The 18,799-nt window shown below is 43.1% G+C and overlaps 1 protein-coding gene across 1 annotated transcript in view; it reads right to left on the reverse strand.

Annotated features, from left to right (window-relative positions):
• Nucleotides 1–17,619, reverse strand: part of LOC126263055 (maspardin-like) — a 99,119-nt gene extending 81,500 nt beyond the window's left edge. The window contains exons 1-3 of the mRNA XM_049960032.1: nucleotides 17,369–17,619; nucleotides 17,152–17,286; nucleotides 9,008–9,113 (exon numbers count right to left, since the gene is read on the reverse strand). Of these exons, the coding sequence (XP_049815989.1) occupies nucleotides 9,008–9,113; nucleotides 17,152–17,286; nucleotides 17,369–17,467 (340 nt within the window). The 5' untranslated portion in view covers nucleotides 17,468–17,619. The remainder of the gene's footprint in view (nucleotides 1–9,007; nucleotides 9,114–17,151; nucleotides 17,287–17,368) is intronic.
• Between the last annotated feature and the right edge of the window lie 1,180 nt (nucleotides 17,620–18,799).

Raw genomic sequence — 18,799 nt, forward strand, 5'->3', positions numbered from 1 at the left:
GTTGCCCTCCCAAACCAAATGCGAGTCCAGTGTTGGAACTTTTATGACATACTGTTTAATGCCAGAACTGTGAATGTTTCGGTGCTTTTGGCACACCACTGAATGCCCACAGTTCATTGTGCAAATATGGATGTTATACATACGTACAACAAATTACTTTACATGCTATGACAGTTAGGTGTTTCATTACTATTTACATCCTTGCACATGTAACAGTGACTGAAAACACTTCAACTGATCATTTATGCAATGAGTTTATTACACACCTGTATAAAAATACAACTTCATTAGTTACAGAGTACACCAATTTCATTATTCAGTCATCAGAAATATGACCATGTCTTTGGTTCTCAGTTTTAAATAAGAAATTTTTTTGTTTTTTTTTTAGAGTGTACCAATCAAAGCATCTCACTTTGTCCCAGATCTTATGGTTCCATGTGACAAAGTTTGGCCTGCAAGTGAGCCAACCAGCTCTGATGAGTGTTAATGCTTGTGGTAAAATCAGTACTACAGATACTTTCAATCAATATGAAAGAAACCCACATAAAAATGTATTGGAAGAAAAAGTAACAACCTTTCTGAACTCTCCTAAGTTGCATCAATACGATTTTTATTATAAAATCTTAAACATTTTCTGTTTTACAGTTGTTATGACACTGAGAATACAAGATGAAAATAAACTGCCAAAATCTTTTAGGGAACAAAAGGAGGCTGAAAGAACTGGATCCTATGTACAGTGTGACCAGGTTTTTTTTTTGGTTTGGTTTTAGGGCGCAAAACTGCTATGGTCATTAGCGTCCAGCCTGTGACTTAGGAAATAGTAAAAAAAAACCGAAACTGAAAATCAGCAGCAATGGGAACAAAGTCATAAAATTTGGAGAAACTAAAAGCAGAAGGAAGGCTTAAAAATCCACTACAGAAAGGGGTTGGTTGTCCCCAAAAAAAGCTTCAAATGACTGACGTCATTTCACTAGCACTAATAAACTGGAGAACGCGGTCGGCTGAGCGCGTGTCATCTGCTAAAATCGACGATAGATCAGGCGATAGCTGTAGACGGGCGCGTAACGGATTAAAATAGGGGCATTCAATTAAAAGGTGTCTTACCGTCCACAGCTGAGAGCAGTGGGGACAGAGAGGGGGAGGATCGCCGCTTAAAAGATGTCGATGGCTAAAAAGACAGTGCCCTATCCGGAGTCTAGTTAAAATTACCTCCTCCCGACGACGCGTTTGGAAGGAAGAAGTCCAAGCGCAAGGAAGAGCTTTCACTTCCCGCAATTTATTATTGGGAAGTGTTAACCAATGCGCATGCCATAAATGAGCAACTTTGCGACATAAACCGCTCCGCAGATCGGTGAAGGGAAGCAATTGAATAGCTGGCCGAGGAAGAGAGACTGCAGCCTTGGCCGCTATATCGGCCGCCTCATTCCCACAGATACCAGCGTGTCCCGGGAGCCAGAGGAACGCCACCGAGACACCCCCCAGATGGAGCAAGCGCAGACAGTCCTGAATCCGGTGGACCAGAGGGTGCACAGGGTAAAGAGCTTGGAGACTGAGGAGAGAGCTCAGAGAATCTGAGCAGATAACGTACTGTATCCGCCGATGGCGGCGGATGTAGTGGACAGCCTGGAGAACAGCGTAAAGCTCCGCAGTATACACCGAACACTGGTCGGGAAGCCGAAATTGATTTGGGGTGTCGCCAACAATATAGGCACTCCCTACACCTAACGATGTTTTCGAGCCGTCGGTGTAAATAAATGTGGCGTCCGTCATTTGTGCACATAGAGCAGCAAATGCCCGACGATAAACAAGTGTAGGGGTACCATCCTTGGGAAATCGACAAAGGTCACGGAGCAGGCAGATCCGGGGACGGAGCCAAGGCGGTGCTGTACCCGAAGTTGTCAAAAAGTTTTTTAGGAAAGCGGAAGGAAAGAGAATGGAGCAGTTGACGGAAGCGGACTCCCGGGGGTAGTAGGGAGGAGGAGCGGCCAGCATACCCTACATCAAATGAGGCGTCAAAAAAAAGGGCATGGGCTGGATTAGCAGGCATGGAAGACAGATGGCTAGCATAACGACTTAGAAGGACCGCTCGCCGATTGGACAACGGAGGTTCAGCAGTCTCAGCATAAAGGCTTTCCACAGGGCTAGTGTAAAAAGCTCCAGACACTAAACGTAATCCACGGTGGTGGATAGAGTCGAGACGCCGAAGAATAGACGGCCAAGCAGAGGAGTAGACTATGCTTCCATAATCCAATTTCGAGCGCACTAAGGCGCGATAGAGGCGGAGAAGGACCACTCGGTCCGCTCCCCAGGAGGTACCATTCAGGACACGGAGGGTGTTAAGCGATCGCAGACAGCGAGCCGAAAGATAGGAAACGTGGGAGGACCAGCACAGTTTTCTGTCAAACGTAAGACCCAAAAATTTAGCGACGTCTGAAAACGGAAGGTTGACAGGTCCTAGATGTAAGGAGGGCGGAAGAAACTCCTTACGTCGCCAAAAATTAACACAAACGGTCTTACTGGGAGAGAAACGGAAGCCTGTTTCGATGCTCCAAGAGTGGAGGCGATCGAGACATCCTTGAAGACGTCGTTCAAGAAGGCTGGTCCATTGAGAGCTGTAGTAGATCGCAAAATCATCCACAAAGAGGGAGCCCGAGACATCGGGAAGGAGACAATCCATAATTGGATTTATAGCGATGGCAAACAGTACAACACTCAGCACGGAGCCCTGGGGTACCCCGTTTTCTTGGGAGAAAGTGCGGGAGAGAGTAGTGTTCACCCGCACCCTAAATGTGCGCTCTGCCATAAATTCGCGAAGAAAAAGGGGCAGCCGGCCTCGAAAGCCCCAAGAGAACAGTGTGCGGAGGATGCCTGTCCTCCAACAGGTATCGTATGCTCGCTCCAGATCAAAAAATATTGCTACCGTTTGGCGTTTCCAGAGAAAATTGTTCATGATATAAGTGGAGAGAGCAACAAGATGGTCAACTGCAGAACGATGCTTTCGGAATCCGCATTGGGCAGGTGTTAAAAGACTGCGGGATTCCAGCCACCACGCTAAACGGTAATTCACCATACGCTCCAAAACCTTACAGACACTACTCGTGAGAGAAATGGGGCGATAGCTAGAGGGGAGATGTTTGTCCTTTCCAGGTTTCGGAACAGCAACGACGATAGCTTCCCGCCATCGTCTGGGAAAAGTACTGTCGGTCCAAATTCGATTATAAAGGCGAAGGAGGTAACGCAGACTATGGGTTGATAAATGCAGCAACATTTGGATGTGGATACCATCTGGTCCTGGGGTGGAGGAGCGAGAAGAAGAGAGTGCATGTTGGAGTTCCCGCAAGGAGAAAACAGTATTGTAGCTTTCGCGATTTTGAGAGGAGAAAGCAAGAGGTCGCACTTCCGCTGCGCGTTTCTTCGGGAGAAACGCTGGCGGGTAATTTGAAGAGCTCGAAATCTCGGCAAAGTGCTGACCCAACGAGTTAGAAATTGCGACGGGGTCCACTAATGTGTCATGCGCGACAGTGAGCCCAGAGACCGGGGAGAAACTAGGCGCGCCTGAGAACCGTCGAAGCCGACTACAAACTTCCGAGGCGGGAGTGAAGGTGTTAAATGAGCTAATAAAGAATTTCCAGCTTGCCTTCTTGCTATCGCGGATGACACGACGGCATCGCGCTCGTAGCTGCTTATAGCGGATACAGTTGGCCAAAGTAGGATGGTGGCGGAAAACGCGGAGAGCACGTCGCCGCTCACGTAGTGCATCACGGCATGCCTTGTTCCACCAAGGAACTGGGGGGCGCCGGGGCAATTCGGAGGTGCGTGGTATTGAATGTTCCGCAGCTGTAAGAATAACGTCGGTAATATGTGTGACCTCATCGTCGACGCTGGGAAAGTGACGGTCATCGAATGCCGCTAGAGACGAAAAAAGTGTCCAATCGGCTTGAGCAAACTTCCAGCGTCGCAGGCGCATATATGGCCGTTGAGGCTGCAGTCTAAGGACACATGGAAAGTGGTCACTGGAGTGTGTATCATCAAGGGCGAACCATTCGAAGCGCCGAGCTAGCGGAACAGTACCGACCGCAAGGTCCAAATGAGATAAATTTGCCGTGGAGGCAGACAAAAACGTAGGGACCCCAGTGTTGAGGCAAACTAGATCTGCTTGGTGGAAGACGTCTAGCAATAGTGAGCCACGTGGACAAGGATGTGGAGATCCCCAAAGCGGGTGGTGGGCATTGAAGTCCCCAACCAGCAAATATGGGGGTGGAAGCTGACCAAGAAGATGAAGGAGATCAGCTCATGCCATTGGTGTGGACGATGGAATGTATATAGTACAAAGAGAGAACGTGTATCCGGAAAGGGAAAGACAGACGGCGACAGCTTGGAAGGAAGTGTTTAAATGGATTGGGTGATAATGGACAGTTTCATGGAGAAGAATCATGAGTCCTCCGTGTGCTGGAGTGCCTTCAACAGAGGGGAGATCATATCGGACGGACTGAAAATGAGGGAGAACAAAGCGGTCATGGGGATGCAGCTTTGTTTCCTGAAGACAGAAGATGACCGGCGAGTAGGATTGTAAGAGGATCGACAATTCATCCCGATTGGCTCGAATACCGCGGATATTCCAGTGGATAATGGACATAGGGTGAACAGAAAATGGAGGAATGCGACCAAGGTCGCTGTCAACTCAACGACTGCTCTGAGCTTGCGACCGACAGCATGGAATGGCATTCAGCCGAAGGCAGAAGATCCTGATCCATAGGTTGGTCAGGAGCAGCTCCTGCCACCAGCGACCGGCCGGTTGATCGGCCGCCAGCAATGCGCCTCGGCGACACAGAAGACGGCCGAGGGCGACTTCCGCCAGGTGGTGCTGTAGATGGGACACGCCTTGGCGGAGAAGGAGAGGAACTGGGTTTCTTTGTAGCCTTCTTGGAAGTATGATGTTTAGAGGAAGGAGGAACCGATGGTTGGGAAGTTGCTGTACGTAAAAACTCTTCACGAGTATGCTCTTTTTTCGAAGTCTTGGTGTCTGACTTTTGGGCTCAAGATTTAGCAGAACTCTACAAAGGGTGAGCCAGAGAGTGGGCAGGCGAAAGTGGTGAGGTTGAACGGGCGACCTTTGCGCTGGCCGATCTGACGACCGTGGCACTAAAGGTGAGGTCGCAAGTCTGCGTGGCCACCTCCTTTGTTGGCCGAGGAGAAGCAAGGACAGTGCTGTAGTTTCCTTTCTGAGGCACGGTGGGCTGTCGACTGGCGAATAATTTTCGAGCAGCAAAGGTCGACACCTTTTCCTTCACCCTAATTTCCTGGATGAGTTTTTCGTCCTTAAAAACGGGGCAATCTCGAGAGGAAGCGGCGTGGTCACCCATACAGTTGATGCAGCGAGGGGATGGAGGTGGACAAGCACCCTCATGGGCATCCCTGCCACACGTAACACATTTGGCCGGATTGGAACAGGACTGGCTGGTGTGATTGAACCGCTGGCACCGATAGCAACGCGTAGGGTTCGGGACGTAAGGGCGAACGGAAATTATCTCATAGCCGGCTTTGATTTTCGATGGTAGTTGAACTTTGTCAAATGTCAAGAAGACAGTGCGGGTTGGAATGATGTTCGTGTCAATCCTTTTCATAACCCTATGAACAGCCGTTACGCCCTGGTCAGACAGGTAGTGCTGAATTTCTTCGTCAGACAGTCCATCGAGGGAGCGTGTATAAACGACTCCACGTGAGGAATTTAAGGTACGGTGCGGTTCCACCGGGACAGGGAAGGTGTGTAGTGGTGACGTACGCAGCAATTTTTGTGCCTGGAGGGCACTGACTGTTTCTAACAACAGGGTGCCATTCCGTAATCTGGAACAAGACTTTACAGGACCTGCAATTGCGTCGACACCTTTCTGAATAATGAAAGGGTTGACCGTGGAGAACTCGTGACCTTCGTCAGACCGAGAAACAACAAGGAACCGTGGCAACGATGGAAGAACTGACTGTGGCTGAGACTCAGTGAACTTACGTTTGTGAGCAGACATAGTGGAAGGTGAGGAAACCATTGCGGAAGAATCCCCCATGATTACCGGCGTCTCCGATGGCGCGCTCCTCCCTTGTGGGGGCCCTCTCTGAGGGCACTCCCGCCTTAGGTGATTGTTCACACCTCAGGTCACACCTCCCGACAAACGGACGGAGGGACCAATCGGCACTTTCGGAAGGTATCAGCTCGGGTAATCACCCCTCCCTGGGCCTGGCCGTTACCAGGGGGTACGTACGTGTCCTACCTGTCTACCCGGGGCGGGGAATTACGCGTTACCCCGTCACCGGCTACGCATGGAAGTGCGTGGGTTGGCCTTCAGACACGCACAGGGAGGAAGAAAGAGAAAGGGAAAGGAAAGAAGAGAGGTCTCAAACGCCGCAGCGGAGAAGGTAGAGAGAAGAGGTAAGGAAAAGAGAAGGAAAAGAGAAGGACAAAGGAAGGATGAAGACTTACAAGCAAGGAATGAAGGCGAAGAATGTAGTATATGTACAAGCGTCCGTCTCCAGACGTAGGCACAAACCATAACCCCAGAGAAAGGGAAAGAAAGAGCCAGAGGTGAAGGGGGGTGGCGAAGATGGGGAATGGGGAAGGATGCGGAAAGGGAAGGTATGCAGCCCGGAAAGGAAGGAAGGCCGCATCAACTCGGGGTCCCGTGCTCGCTACGCACGTATCCACAAAAGAGTTGTGGATCCCCTGGGGGGAGTGTGACCAGGGTGACTCTTACTACCTTTTTCATGGCAGAGTACAGATGGCATTATTTTATTTCAGCTGGTGCACACCACCAAACCAGGATATAAAATGGCAAGAAGTTCAGACCAACAATGTCAGTTCATCACGAAATCATATGTAAAAGGGACTGAAAGGTTGGACAACAAGGAATATGCAAAATAGTTGAGGTATTTCATTTTTATTCCTCTTCGACCCGACTGCTGCGATTTTCTCTCATCTATCTTAGATTTGATAGTAGCTATGGTGAGAGGAGCCTTTACTTATACTGTGATAATACTGTTTAGCAGTAGAAACTTAATTAACACTGACCACATGAATTGTCACAAGTGATGACGATTGCATAAGCCAGCACATCTTGAGTAATCCTTCCATCACATTACTCTAATATTGACAAAAGTCATCAACCATGTTTCTGGATTCAAAACTAAATTTTACAGTAATTTACAGTGACTATAATGCCAAATGTGAGGACAACTGGAAACTAATGTCTTCCAAAATACACGCACGTATTCCACAATTACTTAATTTAGACCAAAGAAAGCTCAGTGTTGTAAATGTTGCAAACGTAATTAGCTGACAATATGAAAAGTTGAAGCGAGATGATAGTGGAAAATATTTATATGGGCAATAAATCTGGGTCAAAATAAGTACAATGAAGACAGAAATGCTATACACAGTGGTGCTGTGGATGTAAATTTCTATCTAAAAGCTGTGTTCAACACACTGTAAGAATCCTGCAGCTAATGATTCCACCTGGGAAAAACTGGCAGTGTATAATTCGAGCACACAAAATCTGGGAATTGTAGAAGATACATGTTAGTTGACGAATGAGGCAGATCACAAAATAGGATGAAATTCTAGACAACATACAGTGAGAATGGTGCCAGATGGATGCGAATGTCACCAGACCTCTACATTTGTTTCTATGCGCACTGTCCTGCATAACAATTATCCCAACTTGTAATCTATTGACCACGCATTCTTGAAGTAGATTACATGGTAATCGACTGTATTCCTTCTCAAACAGGGATCAAAAGCAGTTATGTGCCACTGGGCACTCCAAAAGTTGCACAAGGGATCTTCATCCTTTCATCATCCACACTATATTGTGAGAATATTTTCTGAACTTGACAAGTTACTAACACATCTAAAATTTCAAAAGTTTAGAAATAATTTAACATCTTTCAATTTTTCGTAATTTTATGGCGATTCTGATATATCAGCGTTGAAAAAACAAGGAGCGACATTTTTTGTGTGAGTGTATTCCATGGCATACATGGGGGGGGGGGGGGGGGGACCCTTCAAATTGCTACAGAAGAAAGGACACGTGCACACTGTGCGAGGAACAGATGATTCCATGGGGAATCCAAAGACCATTATCAAAATATGTTGATTGATGTAACTGCCATGACGCACTGTCTGAACTAGGTACTGAAGAAGACTGATGCAGATTAAAAGGGTTATATGCAGGAGACTTCTTGCTTACAGTTAGTTTGTACTGAAACTATTAGTAGTATCTCTTCATTCTTTACTCTGTGAAAGGTATATTGAAGCAATAAAATTGGAACTAGATTCAATATACGTGTTTTACTTGCTGTATGTATGTATGTATGTGAAAACCTAGTCTGTCTTCCTAATGCCAGAACAACAAACATGCAATACAACCACTGCCCTCCTCCCTTTCCCTGCCAGAAAAGATGGAGTTACAACTGTAAGTCTCATATCTTAACATTTTGAATTGTCGTGCCAATAACTCTGAACAAAAAGTTTTCTTAAAACCGCTCAGGCAAATTTACGGCTCTATGAAAGATTAAATTGCATGTATCCCAAAAGCAGTGAAATGCACTTTGTTGTTTTGCCATACATGGGATCATATAGTATACATCATTTTTAGTTCCATTTCATTTTTGGAAGTCTATTTTTCAGTTTGTTTTTTTCTTCTGGAAGAATGTGTTAAAGGCACTCATGTTGTTCTCACCTAATTCTCATTTCTAGAAACTGATCGTTAGCTTTTGCTCTACATTCATTTGAACACCTCCACTGTCATAAGAATACATCTTGCATCATACTTGACTGCTGGGATTATTTATAAGAAATTTCACTGTCTTGTAATATGTATGGCAGCATTTCTACCTTCAGTATCTCTCTCTCTCTCTCTCTCTCTCTCTCTCTCTCTCTCTCTCTCTCTGCTACATGAGTTTAAGAAATGGAGAAGGTGTTGGAGAACTTGACAATAATGGAAGTGGAAAAAGAGCTTACCTAGTGATGCACCAAATAAATGCACCTTATTGATGCACAGATAATCCAACAATCTTCTGAAACCTTCACACCATTCTTTAACAGACCAATAAACAGGATTCTCTGCCTGAAAAAAGAATCAGAGACAAAGCAAAAATTATTGTAATCTCTTCTTATGTCTGGTGCCAATTCTACAGGAAAGCCTTAATTCACAATGCCAAAGTTATCAAATGCCACACTGAATGACTTACAACATAATTCCCTCTCAACAACATTACTTCCTAAAGAATGCACTATATTGATGATTACTGCATTATATCAAACATTATGTGTCACATGATGGCTCACTATCCTTCCTGTGTTATCGGCAATGGTCACACAGTGGCATTCTTGATATGAAAAATTCATGCTAACTCAACAATTTGATTCGAGGACCACCAAACAATGTTTAACTGAATAATTACATAATTCAAATGCTGGTATCTCATTAAAAATAAAACATTCTGTTAAAATATGGCACAACATTACAAGTATGCTGAAAGCTCTTCATGCCAAATGTAGATTCAGAACCTGACTACTTTTTTCCTCACATGTTCCATTCCAACTATCTAATTTTCAGAATACAGAATCAATAATAAACATATCCATTTCCACATGTTTACTTTGAAATCCACCTTATGATGTGAACCACCATCAATTCTCCCTTCCTTGTTGCATTCACAAATGGTGCATGGGAAGAATGATTGTTTGTAAATCTATTTTTTGGCTCTAATTTCTTGGATTTTCTTGTCTTCATCACCTTGCAAGATGGGAGAAAGTAAGGTTTGCCCAACTCTTCCCAGAACATAATCTGTTGGAATTTTAATAGTAAATCTCTTTGTGATGCACATTGCCTCTCTCATAATGACTGCACTGGAATCTGTTGGGCATTTTGTAATGCTGTCATGCCAACTAAATGATCCAGCGATGAAATGTGCCATTCCTTGATGACTATCTGCTATCTGATTACAATGAGCAATAGTAAAGATAAAGTTACTTTAAATTGTTGGCAACCACAGTCAAATTTCCATGTTTTGAAAGAAATAATCTGCACTGACTGTAGAATACTTTTAACAAAAATCACAACTGGTATAGTGCCACTAGAACACTCGTGTGATAAAGATTCTTTTTAACTAGTCACTGCTGAAAGGTAACTGCCTTAGAGTAACTCACCATAATTTTTTTTTTTATATAATCCATTATGGAGTCGAGGTAGCAGTTGTCGTTATACTGGTTATCACTTTTAGCATTCAACCGCGATTCTTATACATATTTTAACAATGCGTTTCAAGAGACAATGCTCTCATCATCAGGTTGTAAAATCTATGTCATGAAATTAAACGGACTAAAAAGACAAAATACCATCACCAATAGTTGGAAAGTCCATAGAGTAAAACAGAATTAAAAGTATATTGGACTGTGGGTCCTCGTCTTACATTGAAGTTGTTGACCCAAGTCAATGGCCATCCCATAGCTACCAAATATGCTGTCGACTGCACCGGCTCGGGAGCTGTTGTGGACTGACTTGCCTAGGTGTTGTGGCGTGGTTACAGCCGTGTGCTTGACGGTAACGCTATGCTATTGGGCGCCTCATTTCCTTATTGCATTGGTCTGCCATCGTTAGCCTCTCACAACTCCGTCATTGACGTGCTACAAGTTTAAAGTCGCATGCCTGCTCTAAAATAATTCTAAAAACCCACTAAAAAATCTCATTTCTTTAAAGTTATCTTGTACATTTAGGATATTGCTTTGTTTCTTCTCATGGATAGCTATCTTGAATTCCTCTAGTAAATAAAGTTTCCTCCCTTTCTTTTCTACATGCAATATTTCTACGTTGTCTTCTATGCTATTAAGGTTCAAATGGCTCTGAGCACTATGGGACTCAACTGCTGAGGTCATATGTCCCCTAGAACTTAGAACTACTTAAACCTAACTAACCTAAGGACAACACACACATCCATGCCCGAGGCAGGATTCGAACCTGCGACCGTAGCGGTCACGCGGTTCCAGACGGTAGCGCCGGAACCGCTCGGCCACCAGCGGCTGGCATGCTATTAAGGGGATGGCCTGTTTCATATATATATATGGTTTGCAACAGCTGATTTGTCATAATTCCCTAACCTGAACGCATCTTTATGTTCTTTATACCGGATCGCGAATGGTCTTCCTGTCTGCCCTATATATTTTGCATCATTGCATAATTTCATGACAGATTTTACAACCTGATGATGAGAGCATTGTCTCTTGAAACGCGTTGTTAAAATATGTATAAGAACATTATCTGCTGGATGATTTCTGTACACTGTAAATAACAGTCCTATCCCACATGCTTGGGATATCCTGGCATTACCTTAACATCTGTCAATTTTGTTTCATTAAGTGTGGGACGTTAAAGTTCATAGGCAAGGAAGTTCATCCACGATGATTTTTATAGACGAGACTTTCCTTCTCCAAAAAACATACAAACAAATGAGCATAAAATATGTTCCATAATTCTGCAATAAATTTATGTCAATGATATAGGCCTATTTAGTGTTAGCCATGTATGGCCGATGTGGAGCCGGCAAAGGAGAATGGAGCCCTTGCAAGTGGCTCGCATGGATGACCGCCTTACATTCATTGTTTCCTTGGTAAAACATATTTATTTGGTATACTGATGGTGTGCCATTCAGTATCCCAGACTGCGAAAACTTTGTGGTGGAAGGCCGATCAAAAACCAGTCTCCAGCAGGCCAATCTCCAGAGTTGGTTCACTAGTAGCCTGTTTGGCAAGGCGGTCAGCGAGTTCATTGCCTGGGATCCCGGCACATCCTGGGGTCCAAATGAAGGTCACTGAATGTCCAGTGTAGCCGAGGGCGTAAAGAGACTCCTGGATAGTCAGTACCAAAGGAAAGTGAGGGAAGTGCTGGTCAAGAGCTTGTAGGCTGCTTAAGGAGTCACTACAGATGACAAAGGACTCCCCAGTGCAGGCAAGGATATGCTCACAAGCGTGATAGATGGCAGCCAACTCTGCATTGAAAACACTGCAGCCAACCAGCAAGGAGGGCTGTTCTCTATGTCCAACATGAGCATAAGCAAAAGCAACAAGATCGTCAACCATTGATCCATCGGTGTAGACTATTTCTGAGCCCAGAAACACAACGAGAATAGACAAAAATTGACAGTGGAGGACCTCGGGTGGAACTGGGCTTTTGGGTCTTGCGATAGATCCAGATGAAGCTGTGGCCGAGGCATGGACCTTGGAGGTGCATGCGAGTGGACCCGCAGTGGTAGAGAGAACGTGTCAAGTTCAAAAGAAGTGAACAGACATGGACTGGAATGCCCTGTTCTTGGCCGCATTGCAGGAGATGGATTGCTGTGTTAGGAAAAACGAAATGGTAATTGAGATGGAGAGGTAAACTACGAATGTGGGCGGTATAATTTGCAAGCAGTAGTTTCTGCCTAAGCCACAATGGACGCACGTCAGATTCCACGAGGCGGCTGTTCACTGGGCTCATCTGGAAAGCTCCCGTTGCAAGATGAACTCCACAGTGGTGAATAGGGTCTAGCTGCTGCAATGCAGATGGCAATGCTGAACCATACACCACGCTACCATAGTCAATACAGGACTGCATGAGGGCTTTGTACAGCTGCAGCAGTGTAGGGGATCAGCAACCCATTTGGTGTGACTCAGGCATCGACTGAAATTAAGATACCACCAGCACTTTTCCTTAAGCTGACAAAGATGGGGAAGCCAAATTAAGTGGGCATAGAAGACCAGTCCAAAAAGCTCTAAGTCTCTACTATATCAAGAAGTTGGTCAGCGAGGTAAAGCTCTGGATGGGATGGACAGTACAAGGATGACAGAAGTGCTTGACCCAAGTCTTGGCAGCTGAAAACAAAGTCATGAATGAGGGCCCACGACTGCACATTTTGTATGGCTCCCTGCAACCAGCATTCAGCCACACCACTAAAAGAGGAGCACATGGAAATACAAAAACTGTCAGCATATAGGAGGGTAGTTACCGAGGACCCTACCGCTATTGCGAAACCATTAACAGCTATTAAAAAGAGAGGGACACTCAGAAAAAGCCCTGCAGGGTCCCATTCTCTTGGATAAGGGGTGAACTGTGGGAAGCATTGATGCGAACTTGGAAAGTGTGGAGTGACAAGAAGTTTTGTATAAAAATCAGGAGCGGGTCCCGGAGACCTCACTCATGAAGAGTAGCGTAGATGTGGTGTTGCCAAGTTGTATCGTAGGCCTTTGTCAGGTCAAAAAGGACGACAGTTAGGTGTAAGGTGATGTTGCCAGGAAAAGGCCAATCAAATGGCAGACTCCAGGTGGACCAAGTTGTCGGTGGTGGAGAGCCCTTGGCGAAAACCATCCCAGGACGGAGCCAGAAGGCCCCGAGACTCAAGAAGCCAACACAAACGCCGGCTCACCATATGTTTGGGCAGCTTGCACAGAACGTTGGTGTGGCTGACAGGACGATAGCTATATACATCTAGTGGGTTCTTACCAGGCTTTAGCACTGGAATGATCCACCATTGCGACAGGAACTTGTCATCACTCTAGATGCACTTTAAGACGGCATGGATGTGGCGCTGGTAATCTAACAGATATTTAATCATTTGGGAATGGATACAGTCTGGGCCAGAGGATGTGACAGGACAGCCCTCAATGAAGTTAAATTATTCTACAGCGGCGGTATCAACAAACTAGTCTCTTGTTAGGAGATACATGCTTGTCGCCAGGGTGACTACATTGAAAAGTAAGTATGTAGATAAGAAGAATAAAGACGCAGAATGTTAATAATGCTTGTTTTACTTAAAAATGCTTTAAAAGATTTCACATCAATTCAGACATATTACTTTTCAGCTCACCCTTACCTATGAGAAACACTTTCTCCAAATTCTCCAATAAACCTTTCCTACTAAGAACCTGATGTGCTCATTCCCGTTCACATCACTTCGCAATTTTACGCCAAGATATTTAATCACCCTCACTGCCTCAAGAAACACACTACTAATGCTATATTCAATCACTGCAAGATTTCACTTTTGTAGACTTAGAGCATGCTTTTCATGTATTTAGAGTTACACTCCCCTCTTACAATGCTGGGCCTTATGGGCTACCTTCTGTACAAGATACAGATGCTGAATATTTTAGGATCTGGACCCCGCCACAGAATTTTATCACAAAACTAAGTTCTTATTTAAGCCCATATTCTGAAGATAAAAAAGAATGCATTAGTTAAAGAAACACATCACAGGCAGGCACATCACAGTTCAGAGAAATAGTAGTAGGCCTACAGCCATAGAAGTCTCCTCATTAATAACTTAACTTCTTACTGTTAATTACAGCACTCTTTCAAATATGGAGAGATTTGATTAAATGAAAACCACTAATTATGAATTATATACATAAAATAATCTTAGAACTCAGCTCACTTCTCTCAGAGACCATCAAATATCTTCTGACCTCAATATTCCCCTCCCAATAGATGCATTACCAAAAAAAGGATGCATCAAGAGGAATGTTTTATACAAGTTGTTGGCTTTGGCTAGTGACTTAATGTTAATGGCTGCTGTCGCATCACCTTTTGCTGCATATACTCGCAGTTTTGTTGTTACCTGGTGAAGTCAACGAATATGAAAGCACAAAAAACTTGTTACGTTGTAATTTGACGTTGTCTATTGCTTCTGTAAGCTTAACAACAATAAAATATTATTATTATTATCATCATTATTATTAATGTGGTTGGCAAAGCCAACAAATGTGACATTAAAGAAACCTGGCTGTAACAGACTGATCTGTAGCTTAGCTCATTTGTAAACATTGTCAGCATATAGTTATAGTTGCACACTGTTTACGGCATTTGCCGTATGTTTCCTATGTCACTGGCCAAAGTCGACACTCCTATCTAACACTCCTCTACACCTGGAGGTATTAGACTCACTTCAAGGTTTTCAGACAACTTACAGAAATTCAGCCAGGTAATACTTACAGCGACCAATGATATTTCAGTGGGAATACAACCCACCATTATCAAGGCACGAACTGCCTTGAAAATGGAGGGGTGTACTCCCAATGAAATATTTGCAGTTGCTGTAAATATTACCTGGCTGAATTCCCGTAAGTTGTTTGAAAATTGTATACGCCAGGAGAAACTCTGGTATCTCACTTCAAGGTGCTAATGATATGTAAAACCTGTATCAAAACACTCATTAGAACTCTGATGATTATGTAAGAACTAAACATTGTCATTATTCCTCCTTGTGTTAGCTCGATTGAAATCTTGTCTTTTCCTCACCAGGATTTAATTAACACACTCTCAACTAAAACACTTCAGCTATAATTTCACTACTGTACTGGGGGAATATACTTTAAGTATTTATATCCCTCAGATGATAAACTACTTACCAATATTTTGCCACCTGTTAACTACAGTAAGAGGAAATCATTTTCAATAGTGGAAATTTCTGGAGGGAGCTAGACAACATAAGGGAATGGCAACCACTCATCTATAGTAGATCAATGTGTGAAGCACAGAAACACATAAAAGTAAACAGCATTCACACCAGCTTTCGAGTTCTAGCTCTTTTTCTAGCAACAGCACACACTCACACAACTACAAACACCCAAGCACACACTCCTGTGGTCTTGGCAAGACTAATTATTGATACTCAGTTAATGAAAGCAATTCCCTGAGGTGTGTGTGTGTGTGTGTGTGTGTGTGTGTGTGTGTGTGTGTGTGTGTGTTATGCTGGAAAAAGAGCTGGTGTTCAAAAGCTAGTGAGATTGCTATTATGCATTACTGTGCTCCATACATTGATCCGCTACAAGACAATTCAGATGCACAACAACAAAAATTCAGTCCTGACTAAGGTGAAGGGGAGATCACAGTACATTGTGAGTGGGTGATTCTAACAAACAGAATTAACTATTTTAGAACGCTACATTTTATCACAATCTATTAGACCACTGGTATTCATTCCTATGAGCATCGACTATTAATTCAAAGGCTTCTAGGTCAAATACTACAGTGAGAGTAGATATTTATAAGAAGTACAAGCATTGTTACCACCTTCATTTCCACCACCACCATCGTTTTAGTGTAGACAAACTTAATGGACACAAGTGCCAACAAGAGCACCTCAAGCATTGCAAGAGGACATTTACAGAAACCGCGTGCCAAGAGCTTTATCAATTATGTTGATTACTTTATACAGTTGAGATCTGGGAGGGAGGTATTAAATTGCCTGAAAGCATGTTCAAAGAAATCACATTTAAGTACAGAGTTACTTATGACAACAGACTGTGCCTTAACAGATTTCACTTAGCTTCAGTTATTTTCTAAGCTTTCTCTTCATGTCGGATAGGGAAGAGGTTTGGCTTGAGATTGGGTGGTCCTTATGATACTCATGGAGTATTATGCTGTGGCAATTGTGTACCAAACATTCTCTGTATTACATTCATATAAGGTGCAAGTTTAAACTTTTATTCACAACTGGGGGTGTAGCTGCAAGGTTAGACAATACGATTCGAAGTACTGAAGTACACAAGGTTGAGTGTAATCCAAATTACGGATGGCATATTGACACCCACTGTCATGACAGTTTTGTACTAAGGACGTTTTTGTGATTTTGGTGCAGAGTTATCAGATAATGTATACTGCAAAGTTATTATACCATAAATATACAAGTAACTAGAAGTACGACTGTCATATCTGGACTATATGTAAGAGTCAAAGCAACAGCATTAAATCAAAATATGTCTCTACAATCTGACGGTGGGAAAAGGAACGTTTAAATGTATACTCAGGCTTTGTCATAAAAACAGTACACAGTGGTGCTAATGTTTTAAAACGATGGAATTTAAAGAACTCCACAGAATTAATGGCTACATTCACAAAAGTGGGGAACAAACCAGCACATTTTATTCAATATTACGCATATACCACAATATTTCGATACACTGGGAACTAACGTATGACACACCATGGCGACCCCGAACAGTTTCTTAGGTGATAATATGAGGAGCAGCCTGGTAGGCCCTTACTGTTCACCTGCGCAGTACACGCAAAACAAAATGAGTAGAATGATATGGTTCGTATTTTATTAAAAAAGGATTATGAAAAGACTCACCGATATTACCCTATACCCCTTGGCATTTAAGGCAAGTATTTGTTTGAAGAAAACATCAGCTGTCCCACTGACAGGTGGCAAGCAAACTAATGGCGTTTTTACATCTTTCGGCCCAGAATCATACACTTTCCAGCCCTGTAAAAATAAATAGAGTGTTTTAATTTCTCCATACTTTGCTGTCTTTACAGCCAGCACACAATTTCACTCGCGTGCTTGCCTTAGACGAGTCCGTGTCAACGACAATTTTACGCAATGGTATACTGCTCCTGAAGCTCAGATATTCCTGTGACTGAGAAAAATCACTGGTGTAACTCATATTTTCATTAGCACAAGGCTCCCGTATAACCAAGCCACTGTCAACAAAATCTGCAACCGAACGCTAGCTTTCGGCGCTCACATTTCAATCTAATCACTTTCCCACATCTCTCGTTTGACATCACACTTTGTCAGAGACGCAACAGATCAAAGGCAACACTTCACAGATATTACAAATGTTCCGATAAACTGAATGCGTCACTTCATGCGGTTTAATATTTTATACCACTTTGTCATCCATTATTCAACTATTCTTTAGAGCACTCGGACATTAATATCTCCTTCCTTAAATTCTTGAAAAATTCGATAAAAATTTCTCTCGCTGCCGCTAAATTCATTAACATTATCACAGATCAACCACTTTGGAATGTTTGGGTATGTTTTTCCGGGAGATCAAATTCTTTACGTCTATATGAGGTAAAAAAGTCACGGGAAAGGCATTTACTACCACACAAAAAACACTGCAAACTGTTTGAATTATTTTTACCTCAGACATCGGTAGCTATTTAACTCTTCTTTCTTTCACTGTGTGTTGCGCATTGATAGAATTTTGCCTATACCACCTAGACAGTTTCGTCATTAACATAAAGAACTATTACCTACTCTTTTCAGTTGTGTTGTAGCAGTTCATAAACGTCTTATCATTATGTATATGAATTTAATTAATTACATTCGAGTTAATTAACGAAGACTTAGTAAACATACACATATATTTATTTCAGATAATGATCACAAAATTTTGCTATCTGTAACTGGAGTAAAAATTTGTAAATGTCTTCCTGGATCACTGGATTTTTAATATGACTATGTCGCAACTCGTTAGTGAACACTTATTTGTCATAAGTGTTCTCTACCTTGTTAATTTCAGTTCTGAACTTTGGTTACCTGTATTATAAATTTTAATGGTTTTTATTTTCATGTCTGCTATTCTTATACTTGTTTCTTATTTTCCAGTGGATCCTTTTGAAAAAGAACAGCATAGGTCTTTTTTCATTTATTTATTGGCCTTTTGTGCGAGGGTGGTTTGAAATGTTCTCGGAATCACCACTAGAGTTCAGCGCTAGCGCAACGAGTTGTTCACGTTGATATTAATTGGACTGTCGCCTGTAAACAAGTGCCACGTCAATGCTCTTAGAAGAGAGCTGCAGCAGAGACGAGTCTGTTGTTGTTCCCGCTCAGTAATTTGCGAAGATGGAAAAAATCGAGATTCGAGCAGTGATTAAGTACTTCGTAAAGAAAGGTATGAAAGCAAAGGACATTCATGTCGATTTCCAGAATACACTGGGGAACTCTGCTCCTTCATATTCAACTGTTGCCAAGTGGACGAATGAAT

This window comes from Schistocerca nitens, chromosome 6 (assembly GCF_023898315.1).
Source record: "Schistocerca nitens isolate TAMUIC-IGC-003100 chromosome 6, iqSchNite1.1, whole genome shotgun sequence".
Lineage (NCBI taxonomy): Eukaryota > Metazoa > Arthropoda > Insecta > Orthoptera > Acrididae > Schistocerca > Schistocerca nitens.